Source organism: Marmota marmota, unplaced genomic scaffold, assembly GCF_001458135.2.
Source record: "Marmota marmota marmota unplaced genomic scaffold, marMar, whole genome shotgun sequence".
In the NCBI taxonomy this organism is placed as follows: Eukaryota; Metazoa; Chordata; class Mammalia; order Rodentia; family Sciuridae; genus Marmota; species Marmota marmota.
The window spans coordinates 4,555,667-4,571,279 of NW_026000119.1; the positions used below are offsets into that span (position 1 = coordinate 4,555,667).

The 15,613-nt window shown below is 37.9% G+C and overlaps 1 protein-coding gene across 2 annotated transcripts in view; it reads left to right on the top strand.

Annotated features, from left to right (window-relative positions):
- Nucleotides 1–15,613, top strand: part of Prkg2 (protein kinase cGMP-dependent 2) — a 100,335-nt gene continuing 84,722 nt past the window's right edge. For both annotated transcript variants that reach the window (XM_015499250.2, XM_015499251.2), the window contains exons 1-2: nt 1–90; nt 10,772–11,245. In XM_015499250.2, coding sequence (XP_015354736.1) covers nt 10,785–11,245 — 461 coding nt within the window. In that variant the 5' untranslated portion in view covers nt 1–90; nt 10,772–10,784. The remainder of the gene's footprint in view (nt 91–10,771; nt 11,246–15,613) is intronic.

Below are 15,613 nucleotides of genomic sequence, written 5' to 3' on the forward strand. Positions count from 1 at the left end.
GGGAGGGCGGCGTGGGAGAGGACGCCGAGACGCAGGGGCAGCCACACAGAGGTGACAAGCTGCGCACCTGGAAAGTTACCCGGCTGTCTGGTGAGGTTCGCGGGCTGCGGGGTTTGGGCACCGGCACTTGTGGGGAGATACGCGTGTGCATGCTGTGAGTGCGCTGCGCGGTGCGCGCCTCGTTCCCCACCCAGCCGGTCTCATGCTCGTGCTGACTGCGTGTAGACGTGTGCACGCGTTGCGTTCACTCGGTGTGGCAGCGGTCGTTCGGTGTGGCACCTCGGTGTGGATCTCCGTGTGGCAATAACAGCCTTCGCTGCTGTTTGGGCCTGGGGGCTTGACGATGCTGTCAGGGTGCTTTGCTTTCCTGAGCTCTTGGTCCCTCTTAGGAGACCAGCACTCAGGCAAGGACTTTTTTCCAAGTCCTTGTAAACTTGTGTGGGTGTCCTGTGTCACTCTGGGCACCCTGAGACACTTGCACATCTCTGTATTTCCTGGTGAAGAAGAAACAAGAACAAACAGAAGAAAATAAGAAATCAGCCGTTTTGGGGAAGAGAAATGGGTGCAAGTCTGAGAAGAGCCATTGTGCAAATGCAGAGCAGGTTGGGTCCAGAGTTGAGAATACAAAGAAACAAGGCAGGAGGAGTAGTTAGGCAGAAAGGATGAAGCTCAGACAGATGCCTCGGTTTCCTGATCATCATGTTGTTCCTAGGGGCATTTTTTTTTTTCTTAAATAAAGGAAGAGAGCAACATACACCTGCTCACCGCCACACCCCCATACATACTGTTCCTTAGGAATTGTCTCTTCTCTTTGCAAGTTTCTATTTAACTCATGGAGAAGGCGATCATCCCACATAACATGCAGCAGCTGTTGCCAGTATTCCTGTTTAGTTTTGCACAGGAGGGTATGAGCTGATATAGTGGAGAATTCTCTTTAGAAAATTAGAGACTGTCCTCTCTATTGGAATGCTGTGTAACTAAGAATAAGTGACATTCAGAGATGATGCCTCCAAACTGTATTGCGTTTCTCCCCTGCCTTCTCCCCACTTTTTTTTTTTTGTACTAGGGTTTGAACCTAGGGACACTTAACCACTGAGTCACATCCCTAGCCCTTTTTAATTTTTTTTTTTTTAAATTTGAAACAGGGTCTAAATTGCATAGGGCCTTGTTAAGTTTCTGAGGTTGGCTTTGAACTTGCCATCCTTCTGCCTCAGCCTCCCTAGACCCTGGGATTACAGGCATGCGCACTGAGCCTGGCAGGAATGTTCCCCTTTTACATAAAATGTTGATCTCTGACACCCTGAAGTCAATAGAAGTGAGACCAATGAGAATTCACATAACAGTGAAGGCATGTGTTGCCTGGATATTGCGCAAGTCCTGTAATCCTATATTATCTGGCTTCCTTTGGATTATTTCTGTCAGTTATCCCTTCTTCTCCTATGTTTTAATTTTCTCTAATTTCAGTGGTTTATTATCCTGGGCTTATACATTCTCTAATTTCTATCCATGAACCATGATACCATCTTGAAGTCCCTACCCAGCATCAGCTGTTTCTGTGGTCCTTTGTAATAGTTTCTATCCTCACCCTTTCTCTCCCACAAATAATATTCATAGGTGTTACTAATATGTTCAGATACAGCAGTAGAGGCCTTCCTTTCTCTTTCCCCTGGGTGATCTAATCTGCTAATAGGACTTCAAGTCTTACTTCTGTAGAACAGTCTCTTACCTTGACTTTCATCTTTGTATCTTGGTAGACATTCCCACCTTGACAACCCACAGGCATCTAAAATTCAACATTCTATAAATGCAGATCCATTAGTGTCTCCATAAAGTGTGTTCATTCTCCTTCCTGTAGTCAGTGTCATGATGGCTTGCTCACAGATGTGCTCTCCATGTCATGTTTGTCGTGTTTGAATGAGTGAAAAATGTAGAGTGGAAAGTGCTGCCTTCCTTCAACATTTCCAAGATCAAAACATTGGAATTATTTTGTCTTCCCTTATGTGCACACCCATTTATTTATGACATTGAGACTCAACCCTGCAGTGTTCCTCCTATCCTCTTCTTTGGATATTAAATTCTCTCATTCTTTCTCACTTTAATGAAAGCAAGAGCTACTTCTCACATATCTTTAGTTTTTTTCCCAACCTCATATAGACTTATACACTCTTTCTCTCTTCATTTCCAGTCTCCAAAGTTGAAGCACTTTGTCAACTTCAGCTTTTACATGTGTCAATTGCTACATAATTTTAGCTTCTCCATTTAAATTTTTTTTCTAGTGTCTTTTTATTTATTTATTTATTTTGGGTCCCAGGGATTGAACTCAGGGGCACTCAACCACTGAGCTATATCACCAGCCCTGCTTTGTATTTTATTTAGAGACAGGGTCTCACTGAGTTGCTTAGAGCCTCCCTTTTGCTGAGACTAGCCTTGAACTTGTAATCCTGTGTCAGCCTTCCAAGCCTCTGGAATTATAGGTGAGTGTCACTGTGCCCAGCTTGTCTCTATTACTGCTTATTAAACTCTTTTCTACCTTAAATTTCCACAGGTCCCTGAAACTGAGAATTGCCCAAATTAAACTAGAATCACATTCCTCAAGACTGTACCTCATTTTGTTTAATGCTATAACCTCTTACCCAGATGCCACATATGACCTTGCAAATCTTTCTTCTCTTTATTCCTATCACCACTTAAATTCTGTGAGCTATCATCTCTGACCCACTCCTATGGAACTATATTTCTGTGTGTTTCCTATTTATCTGTCCATGTAGCTCCCCAAAATAACTGAATGGAATGCTACCAAATTTGGCAGTGAAAATATAGGATATGTGACATTCATAAAATTCACTGTGAACATTCTGCTAGGAAGAGGGATACTTCAAAGATAATGTTGGGGGTAGATGAAACTTTGGTACAATAAGCCCATGTGATTGTGTTCCATGAGAAAATTTTTCTCCGCAGGATACTGTGGACAGAAGAAACAAACAGCGTGTTCAAAACTCAGCCAATAGTCACAAGTCATATGGACAGCGGATTTTAATTGTTGCATTGATAAAGAGTTTAGCTGTTTCTTACAAGGGCAACTCTGTTTTCACTTCAGTTTTGAGGCATGAATTTATATGTTCAATGATGGTTAATTATTTTCTAAAAGAACTATGGTGAGACAAGTTAATGGTAACACCACACTGATATGCATTAGTTTCATATATGCTTAGAATTTTATTTAGAAAGACAGTATTATCCACTCCTCTCATTTCAAGCTAAACGGCCCATATCACAAAGAAGGATCTTTTTTCCTTTATGATTCATCAAAAAGAGGAAGCTGCAATTACCTGTAGCCATAACTTTAAGACATCCTTCTGATTACCATGGAGATGGTCCTTTTTTCCCCCAGTCAAGATGACCAAGTCATTAGATAAGGGTTGGGACTCTGAACCTGCCTTAGTCTGGTACTTATCACCTCTCCCTTGATTGGTGCAATGGCCTTATAGTCTGTCTTATTTCCTCTAGGCTCATTTCACTCCATTCCATAATTATTTCCAAGAAAATTATCTTTCTACAGGACAGATATGACCATATAACTTGAAAAAAAAAAACTTGGCTTACATTAAAATCCACATCCCATAACATGGCATATGAAGTTTTAGTGTCTCCCTCCAGTATCTTGCTTTTTTAGATTCATTACTCATCACTTTCCTTCCACCCATCATGCATTTTATCCTGTTCCCTGAATGTACCATCAGCTTTCTTGCACTCATTTTTTAGTACATGTTCTTTTTTTAATTAATAGACTTTCTATTTTAAAGCAGTCTTAGTTTTATATAAAAAAAAAAATTGCTGAGAAGTACACAGAGTTCCTATATTCCCCCTCCACTGGCTTCCCCTGTTCTTAACATCTTGTAACAATGTGTTATATTTGTTACGATTGGTGAACCAATATTGACACATTACTATTAACTAAAGTGCATAGCTTATATTCGGGTTTATTCCTTGTATGGAGTTTTGACAAGTATGTAATGACATATATTTACCATCACAGTGTTACACAAAACAGTTTCACTGTCTGGAATATGCATTTTGTTCCATCTATTCATCTCTTCTTCCCTCTCCCAGCCTTGTGGCAACTTCTGATGTTTTTTCTGCTTATAAGTTTTGCATTTCCCAGAATGCCCTATAGTTGGAATCATACTATATGTAGGTTTTTAAGATTTGTTTTTAAAAATGTCTAGTAAGGCGTTTAAAGTTCCCCTATGTATTCTCATGGATATACTTTTTATTATTGTATAATATCCTACCGTATGGCTGTACTACCATTTGTTTATTCCTTAACCCAAACTAAGGTCGTGATTGCTTCCAAGTTTCAGCAATTATGAATGAAACAGCTATAAACATTCACGTGCGGGTTTTGGTGAAGACATACATTTATTATTAGTTGGATAAAAACCAAGAAGTAGGATTAGCTTTGTAAGCAGCTGCCATCTTGTCTTCCAAAGTGGCTGTATCGTTTTACTTTCCCACCAGCAGTGAATGAGTTTCTGCTGCTGCCTATCTTTGCCAGCAGTTGTTGTTGTTGGTGTTTGGGATTATAGCCATCCTAATCTGTGTATAGTAGTATCTTATTGTTCATTTAATTTTCAAATTTCTTCATGACATATGATGTTGAGCATCTTTTCATATGCTTATTTGCCATCTGGGAATCTTTGGTGAAGTGTCTGCTCAGATATTTTGCCCATTTTTTTTTTCAGTTGAGTTGTTTGAGTTTTAATTGTAGAGTGTTAAGAATTTCTCCTATATTAGGTAGGTGTTTTGCAAGTGCTTTCTTCCAGTCTTAGTTTCTTGTTTTATCTTAATTCTTCTTTTTTTGCAGAAGAGAAATTTTTAATTTTAATAAATTCCAAATTATTAATTTCTCCTTTCCTGAATTGTTCTTTTAGATTTTTACCTAAAAAGTCATCACCAAACCCAAGCTCATCTAGATTTTGTACTATGTCTGTCTTCTAGGATTTTTATAGCTTTGTGTCTTATGTTTAGGTCTATGATCCACTTTGACCAAATTTTTGTAAAAGAAGTAAAGCCTCTCTCTAGACTTTTTTTTTTGGGGGGGGGGTGCGGATATGAATGTCTAGTTTTTCGAGTGTAATTTCTTAAAGACTACCCATTTTTCTCCACTGATTTGCTTTTGCTTCTTTGTCAGGTAACTGTATTCTTTGAGTCTCTTTCTGGGCCTTCTGTTCTGTTTGATTGAATCTATTTACCTGCTTCACCAGACCCTTCACAGCCACTTTCACTTTTCATACTGTTTTTGACTATCTTAGCTTATACTAAGTATCTAAGTTAGGTAGTGGCTCACTAAGCAGCCCCGGAGGCTGAGACAGCCTCAGCAAAAGTGAGGTGCTAAGCAACTCAGTGAGACTCTGTCTCTAAATAGAATATAAAATAGGGCTAGGGATGTGGCTCAGTGGTTGAGTGCCCCTGAGTTCAATCCTCAGTTCCCACCCCCGCAAGCCCCCCATCCCCCCAAAAAGTTAGGTAGAGTCAGTTCTTTGAATTTGTTCTCCTATGAAATTGTGTTGATGTAGTACATTTTTTATCAATATGTTTTTCTACTAAGATGCATTATTTTGATGGGTAAATCATGTTAGTAATAATAACAGTGTCCAATGTTAATTAAACAAGTACTGTATGCCAGATATTGTTGTGCTAAATTCTTATTGTGGTCTATCTCATTTAACCCCCAAACAACCCTAAATGATTTGCAACATTATTTTATCTGTATGTGCAACTATCAGTGTGTCTCTCTTCTGTGACTGGCTTGAAGCCCAGTACCTTGCCCCAGTGCATAGAAAAACCAAGTGAAAGTGCCTAGAATGGTGGCTCCATAGACTTAGTCAGCACTATACCAACTCCCATATTTACAGATAAACAAGTAGTTAGATGCATACATAAACCAGTGTGTGCATATGAGTGTATTTATATCAGACTCCAGATGGGTAGAGAAAGAAACAGATATTATTTAGATCAGAGCCAGGATTTTGGTTTCAAACTACTTTAGTGCTAGAGGTAAAAACAGACATGGAAGCCCAGTCCCTCCCCTATCTACTGCCAGGCATAAATGGGAGGGCAAGGGCCTTCTCAGGAGCTATCACTTTCCTTGGGTGTCTCCTCTTACCATTTGGTGGATTGCGTTTGCTAAATGGTGAGAAAATTAATGTGATAATAAAATTTCACAAAACTACAGTTTTGCTCTGTTCAGGCTATGTGTCACTACTCACCTGATTCCCCTTTCTCATTTCTGTTTTCAGAAGAATACTCCCTTCCCAGTGAACCAGATTTCTTTGTTACCTTCAAAGATAATTAAGTGGGACTGGGTGCAGTGGTGCATGCCTGTAAGCCCAGTGACTCTGGAGGCTGAGGCAGGAGGATGGCGTTGTTCAACTTAGCAAGACAGTGTCCCAAAATAAAAAGTATTGGGGATTTGGTTCAGTGGTTAAGTGCTCCTGGGTTCAATTCTCCAGTACCAGAAAAAAAAGAAAAAGACAATTAGGTGGATCTTTTGATTTAAGAAGTTCACAGCACTATAAGAAAATAACTAGGGACTGTTCCATGAAAGAATGCAAAGCCCAAGGAGTCCTTGAAGTTCTCGAACAGGCTTGTCGTTTACAATGTTTTTTAGATTCCATGTTTTGATGGGGCTTGTTACCTAGGCTGTTGATATAGAATGGCATCTTTTCTCAGTGGAAGATGCAATCCAGCCAGATTCAAATTCCTCTTCTCCCAAAATGATATTTGAATCATTAATGATTTTTTGCATGGAAGGCATCTTGTTTACTAGACTTCTGCCCCACCTGGAAATGATCACCCTGGGCTCTTCTCAAACCAGGACATTAATGCCTGTCTCTGGTCCCATAGTATTAAGAGAGCTTCTCTTTTCCTCATGTCTACTAGATGTCAGAAATTGCATCAGAGACTTTACAAATGCAATCTTCATAATAACTCTATGAGATGGATTCAAGTATATGCATTTTATAGAAAAGAAGACTAAATCAGAGATTCCAAGTAATGTATTTCTATTGGGAGAGGGCAGATTTTTTTGAACCTTGAGTAGCCTGATTGTATTGCTCATGTTAAATTTGGATTTTCATCTCTAAAGCCATTTCTTGTTACATCATGTACTGCCTTCTGAATGTAAGAATGATTTTAATAACCTGTAGTTGCTAGATTGATGAAGCAACATCCTGACGTTTAATTCACCTTGTGGCTAGCAATCCATATTTGAGAAATATCTGAGTGACTGATATAGGAAACAGAATGAATCTAATTAGATTTTATGAAGCCAGAGACTTGAAACCTTGGCTTCAGGGACAACAGAATTTAAGCAGGTAAACTAAATAAGAACTCAGACTAGTATTGAGCCACTTAGTAATTTACTTATCTCAAATTAGTAACTTGAAAGATGAGTTAGCTACTCTCATTTCACCCCTCTTTGAAATTCTAAATAGCTTGAAAGATTTGTACAGCTTCCAAACTGACTTCATTAAAACCAGAGAGTAGTTGGTGTTTGGGGAGAATTTAACACCCTCTACCTAATTGTGTTTCATGTTTGTAAAGTTATTGGATTGGCATAGATTTTTTTTAAATGTTATTCATAGAGAAAAAATGATTCTAAGCTGTTTAATATTTAGAATGCTAAAATTGTTTTCTCTGTCAAGTTTGACTGTAAATCCATAAAAGGATATGCCCCCAAACATGACACTTAGTTAGATCTTAGTAAACAATTGTGCCATGAATGAAGAATGAGTTGTTAGTTTAGTATTACATGTAAATGTGTTTATGCTGGCTTTTATTTTTTATACAGCATTTCCTTTGTCTTCGTATTCCTCCTTGGCCAAAGAATGCTTGTCCATGAACGAAAAAAAAAAAAAAAAAACTGTCTAAAAGATGCTTCACTGCTGCATGTTCAAAATTTGTGCAAATGTTAATTTAAGATACCTTTGAGAGCACCTTTTATATGCCTGTAATTTAGAATCTCATTTAAGTTTATTCTCATGTCCCAGTCTCACATCTTCTGATTGCTTATTCAAGATTTAACTATTTTCAGGGCCCCTTCTTTTGAATTCCAGTTTCCTCAACCTTTTAATATATTTTTTAATATATAAGAATAGTAAATGCTGCCAAGTGAACAAAAACGTAAAGGTTGAACCTGTCACATCACTACAACATATTGAGGCAATTCTTTGAAAGTTAATGTATTTCAATGACTACTGGGAACCCAGATTCTATGAGGGACAAAACTTGTCTGTCTTATTTTTTTGCTCTCTTTTTAAAATATTTTTTAATTTTTAATTTTAATTTGTTATATGTGGCAACAGAATGGATTACAATTCACATTACACATATAGAGCACAATTTTTCATATCTCTGGTTGTACACAAATTAGAGTCACATCCTTCATGTCTTCACACCTATACCTAGGGTAATGATGACCATTGTATTCTAATGTTTTTCCTACCCCTACGCCCCTTCCTTCTTCTCCCTCCCCTTTTCCTCTTTGCCCTATCTAGAGTTCATTTAATCCTCCCACCCTACTGCCCCCACTCCCAGCAGCATATTATGAACCAGCATCTTTAAATCAGAGAAGTCATTCAGCATTTGGTTTTTTGGGATTGGCTAATTTCACTTAGCACTATATTCTCCAGCTCCATCCATTTACCTGCAAATGCCATGATTTTATTCTCTTTTAATGCTGAATAATATTCCATTGTGTACATATACCACATTCTCTTTATTCATTCATCTACTGAAGGACATCTAGGTTGGCTCCACAGTTTAGCTATTGTGAATTGTGCTGCTATAATCTATTTCCTTATTTTAGATAACCAACAGTAATTCAGGCTTAGTTTATAAGTGTTACAATGCTTGGTTATGACTATAAAAAATTGCATATTATGGCTATCCAAAATTGTACAAAAGTATGAAGTTTGACCAGGTACCTAAAAAGGTTTAAACCTATGGCAATTTTTTTTTTCAGTTTTAGTGGACACAACATCTTTATTTTATTTTATGTGGTGCTGAGGATCAAACCCAGCACCCCGTGCATGCCAGGCGAGCACATGACCGCTTGAGCCACATCCCCAGCCCATATGGCAATTCTTCAGAGCATTATTTCCTAAACTTCATCGATTTGAGTTATACTTTTTGATTTTGTTCATATGTGCTTATTACCTACAGATGGTTTATTTTTATTTTCATTGAATTGGCTCAGTAAACCTAAAATAATGAATTTAGCCTCCACTGAAGTAATATACATTTGTAATGCCAATAGTTTATATTTCTAATAAATGTTAAAATAAATACATAGTTACTGAACTAAAAAAAATCTCAATCAATTAAAATCATCCCTCATAACCCCTGATCTTCCTAATCACATCCTGAGACTCACTGGTTTAGTGATTGCTTTGGGGTTCACACTGAGCATATTCTTAGTGGGAGAAGGAGAGAACCTGGCACCATAGGTCATCAGTTTTTGGACACCTAACTTTAGGACAGAAAGTAAAAGATATAGAGGAATCCTCATGCCTCTGTTTACTTCTAAGGACCACAATCCAGAAGTTGTTAACAGTGAGCAGCAGTATTATTATTATTATTATTATCATCATCATTATTATTATTTTGTATTCGGGATTGAACCCGGGGGGGCTTAACCACTGAGCCACATCCCCAGCCCTTTTTTGTATTTTATTTAGAGACAGGGTCTCACTGAGTTGCTTAGGTCCTCACTACCTTGCTGAGGCTGGCTTTGAATTGCTGGGATTACAGGTGTGTGCCAGTATCACTAATAAAGCCTCCATCTTGTGAAGAATGCAGATGTGTTGTATTCCTTTTTTAAAAAATTTTATGTATTCTAATTTGTTATATATGACAGCAGGATGCAATTATGTTACACAAATAAAGCACAATTTTCCATGTCTCTGGTTGTACACAAAGTAGAGTCACACCATTCATGTTTTCATAAATGAACTTAGGATAATGATGTCCATCTCGTTTCACAGTCTTACCTACCCCCACGCCCCCTCCCTTCCCCTCCCTCCCCTTTAACAGAGATATCCTTATTACATGAATGGATAAAGAAAATGTGGTATATATGCACAATGGAATATTACTCAGCATTAAAACAGAATAAAATCATGGCATTTGCAGGTAAATGGATGGAGTTGAAGAATATCATGCTAAGTGAAGTTAGCCAATCCCCAAAACCCAAATGCTGAATGTTTTCTCTGATATAAGGATGCTGATTGATAATGGGGATGGGGGGAGCATGGGAGGAATAGATGTGTTGTATTCTAAATTTGGGCAAGCCTTCTTACTGTAACCATGCGGGGAGCTGGAGAGTTGTGACATTCCCAAGCCTCTGACTCTGTGGCTGCTTCTTTGAATCTTATCTTTGCTGTGCTAACATCCAAATAGCAGTATTGTTGGGATGCTTTTGACAGCTATCCAGAGAACGCCCAAAGAGAACAACAGAATGCTTAGGTGCCATATTTGTGCTTGCAAAGGAAAGGGGAAGAGTGAACCCAAATGCCAGCTTCTCTTCTTAGAGGGATAAAGGAAACTATCACTAGCTTTGCTTCTGGATGCATGGGGACATTTGTTGCTCATTGAACGATGATGAATGCTGCGTGTTTCTATTTATGAAACAGAATGAGAGGGGTGGTAGGGACTGTTGGAAAATGAAACCTCACTTGGTTGCTCCTGATTCTGTGCCTCCTCGTCTCAGGTCCCTGAGCAACATGGGAAATGGTTCAGTGAAACCCAAACATTCCAAGCATCCAGATGGCCACACCGGGAGCCTCAGCACTGATGCCCTGCGGAGCAAGGTGACGGAGCTGGAGAGAGAGCTGAGGAGGAAGGATGCTGAGATTCAAGAGCGGGAGTACCATTTGAAGGAGCTGCGGGAACAGCTGTCGAGACAGACCGTGGCCATTGCTGAGCTCACGGAGGAGCTCCAGAACAAGTGCATCCAGCTGAACAAGCTTCAGGATGTGGTGCATATGCAGGGAGGAAGCCCACTCCAGGCCTCTGTGGATAAAGTGCCTCTTGAGGTCCACCGGAAGACCTCGGGATTGGTCTCTCTCCATAGCAGAAGGGGAGCAAAGGCCGGGGTGTCTGCGGAGCCCACAACCCGAACCTATGACCTCAACAAGCCCCCTGAGTTTTCCTTTGAGAAAGCGAGAGTCAGAAAGGACTCCAGGTAAGAAGTTCCATGCCGTTTTAACTCAGATGGCCTTAATGTTAAGAAGGACCAGAGTGATAACTATGAAGGCTTTTGAATGGTGAAGAGCATGTAAACTCTCAGATGTGGGGCTAGAGGGAATTCTCAAATGGTTTTGTTTTACAAAAGTATCTCTCATTAAGTAAAAATGTTCTTTAAAGCAAAAACTGCACTTTATGTGGACTTTGAGGTATAGAGATATAAATGCAGACATAATGAGTTGCTGAGTTTACTAAAAGCCCTTTCCATTATCTTACAATCCCTGGAGGAGTGAGGAGGTAGGTTTAGGAAGTCTATACTTCTTTTCTTTTAGAGTAGACCTAAAAATGTACACAAATCATAATAAAATATGAATATGTATAGCAAAAACCACTTCTGAGTAGTTAAAAGGAGGCTGACTTCATTCATTCGCTATACAGTTTATGTTGAGCACTGTTCTCTGCCAGCCACTGTGTTGATTGCTTAAAATAAATATTCCCAGATCCTTTTTTGTGGAGGAGATTGTATACCCAGAAACAAATAAGAGATGTATAATTATTAATTGGGTTAATGTTGTGATGGAAACCAGCAGTATAATGGGTTGTGTTGAGGGTGAGGGGGAAAGGAAGGAAGCAGGAAAGAGGAGCAGAATTGTGGTGAAGGCCTGGTTGAGGTGGTGACCTTGAGCTGAAATACAAAGGTCAAAACCAACCAAGTAGAGACTAAGTGGAAAGAACATTTTAGGAAGAGGGGACAATTAAAAGCTAGAATGCATTTTAAAAGTTAGAATTTTTTTCTCTTTAAAAATTTTTTAGTTAACATAATTGTGCATATTTATGGGGTACAGTGTGATATGTCAACACATGTATACCGCATGTACTGGTCAACTAAAGGTGATTAGCATTTCGATTTCTTTATCATTTATGTTTGGAGCAAAAATTAGAAATTTTAAAAGAACATATAAATATCACAACAGTCTTGTGTGTATATGAATATATATATGCATGTATATATTTTTCTGGCTTAAGTTTGATTTTCCTGACCAGGAAAGATTGATTACAAATATAAGTTAGGATTCTCCTTTTGCATGGTTTTTAAATAAGTAAATATTTATTAGCTGAAATGAGATCTTTTGCCTTACTATTTGCTGTGGCTGAGCCTGAATCACTGTGGCAAAATGCAAGAGATTGTGAAATTAAATCAATTTTTAATTTTTTCATAGACACAAGTTATATAAATCAGAATAAAACTTTCAACCTAAGCAAATAAAAGATTGATTTTGACAACAAAATTACAAAGGGGGGTTTAACTCATCAATTTGTTGACAGCATTTGGTGGCATGTATGAAATTATTGATAAATATTTGTTAAGGAAACTAGTCATACTGGATTATTAATCATAATATTCTATGACTGAAAAATATGATTAATATTAGCTTTCAGGAAAGTTTTATTAAGCCAAATGTTTTATTATTAATTGGTTTAGAAAGATCTTATCTACTCTCCTTTAAAAGTAATACTTGTCTTAATGCTGTGTCTCTCACTTGTTTTTCAAAATTGAACAGCATCCCGTGTTACTTTTTGATATATCAGAGACATTTGAACTTATAGTAATATTGCATATTATTCATTATGCTACATATGTGTACATAAATATATTATGACTAGCAATATGCTTTCATATGTAGGACAATGTGTCAGAGACTTTAGTAGCAATTCATCTTCTTTGACCTTATCCTTACATAGGCTACTAGATTTCTCCTCTTGAATGAAGATTTTGTTCAATTACTTTGTTCAAAGAGTTATGCTTATTTTAAGACAAAATACCATTTTCTTGGTGCTAAATAATCTGAGATAAGCATATTTCTTTGAATTTCTTTATTAGCTCTTTTATAACCAGGCAAAGAAAATCAGTAATTACATGCTGTCAATTTCTGAGACAAACTGCATTCCTTTTCTTCTGTCTAGTGAGGGACACAGGAAAGACATCATAGCTTCTGAATAAGGATTATCAATGACTATTCTCACCCTAAAGGCAGACCACGTGGGTACCAGTCTATGTTGAGGTCAGAATGAGGAAATGAACTAATTTGTTTCTTAATGATTGGTCCTAAAAAGAGCAAACTAGATCATTCATGCCCTAAAACACTTCATCTGCTTTCTCAGAGCCTTGTGCTTCTAAATTAAAAAAAAAAAAAACAGAATATGGAGTCATTCTGTTTTCATTGACTGATATGTACCACACTTTCCCTTGAAAAAAGTATAACTATGTCTCTTGAAATAATTGCTTAAACACAGCTAATTTCATCAATTCAGAGACTGAATTTTTTCGTTTTTCATTTCTAACAATTTGTTTTTCATTTCCAAGAAGTTCTAATTCAGAAGAAAAACAAATGTAAACCTTGAATATTTTTAATATCTCTTTTATGCAATATATCAAAATTTTGTAAGGAACAATTTTCTAGAAGTTAGAGCATTAAGAAGATGGGAGCATCTTCCACCGCTAAAAGGATTATGCACATTATGTAGTGGTTTAGCTACTCTATCAAGCAGGGCTTGCTAGATATTAGAGAATTTAAGAGCCTCAGTCAAAATGACTTCTCTGTTTATTCTTAGTTCTCATGATTTATTTGTCAAACTTTTTATAAACTTTACTAGCTGAATCTAAGATTAAATCTTGTTCCTACTACATATGTATCAACTACATTTTGGATAAAGTTTACCCTTCACACTGGGTAAATAGAAAGCCATTGGATGGAGTTTCAGTAATTTTGTCAAAAGGAATGAATGTCTCTAGTAAGTATTTATCACAGAGCAAGAAACTGAGGGGAGACTACCAAGTCTCCCACAATCAACAATTATTAGGGAAATATGAAGCCCTGATAGATGGCAGAGTATACAATTTGATGGAATGACAGATTCCAAATTTGAGGATTCAGATTCAGTAATTCACAAGAAACTCTAACTCATGAACATCAGTGTGTGATTTCCTGAGTCTCCTGTGATCAAATGTATTGTGAATGATGAGTAACATGCTTCAGCTTCAGGGCTGCCCCCAGCTCATCCCAGCTTTGTTGTCTGATACCCAACAAGTAGACAGTTAGTGTCCAAGGGAATAACTTAAACTGTGTACTTGTACCTCTGTTCTTTATAGAGAGGAACATATAATGGTACTTTAATGGTACTGGGGAATCTGGACATTTGTCTCACAAAATTCTCAGGTTCACTTTTTAGGATCTGGTTCTAAAGTAGTTCAGTGTTGTGCAGTTGAAACTTCTGCAGTGACAGAAATTTTCTGTAATCTGTATTCAACAAGATTTTAGCCAAAACCCAAATTTGGCTACTAGGTAATTAAAAATTTGGCTGCTATAACTAGGGGACTGTATTTTTAATTTTAATTCATTGGAAAATTAAGTACCCACATGTCTAATGACTGATGAACTAGATATTGCAATTCTAGACTATATGGTTTAGATGGCAACTGCTATGGCATGAAATGAGAATTATGATCTAGTGCAGTTTGGGTATACTTTATGGACAAAGTAAGACCAGTGTGAAATTTTATGAAGCCACAGAAAATAAGAATATGACTCTTAGATTGAGGTGGGCCCTAAATGGAATTGCTGGGAAGCTGCACTGGAATCTTCATAATCTTTTGTAGTGACTTGGCCTTGTGCCTGTGGACCATTTTAGATCTTCAAAAGCATATAGCTGTGCAGACATGTAGCCTGTTTCTATTATAGGCACTCAGCTTTTTTGCATTATTATAAAATCACATGACAAGTCAGAGTACTAGCAAATATTCTGATCTCTGATTTAAATGTAATAAGGTGAACATCAGAAGACTTTAGAACTAGAAGAAAATTAAACATTATTTCATGCTACCCTCCTGGAGATTGCAGAAACAGGTGCAGGGGAGTTATAGAATACACCATGAAAGGTGGTAGAGCCAGGATTGGAATATAAGACTCCTGATTTTGAAACCAGTTCTTCTTCTCTGCAGTCCTGCTCTAGTGTTTTCATATCTGCCTGCAAAAATGAAAAAAAAAAAAAAAGGCCTCTAGTCAGACCAGTTTGGGCACCAGTCTACTTTTTGATGATATACCCAGTTGACTGGTAATAAGAACAATGGTGCTCCCTGCATCTTCCATGTGGAGCTGAGCTGAGCTTGCCCTTTGCATAGTTGTCAGCAAGAGCTGCAACCTCAGAGCTCTGACTGAGAGGAAAGGACATGGAGAATGGATTTGATCTATCTGATGGCCAAAACTGTGGTGTATATGGAAGGTCACATATGTGTCACGTATAGTGATTCTTAAGGCTGAAGACTGGATATCAGTGGTAAAGAAGGACAGGGAGAAGAGCAGATAGC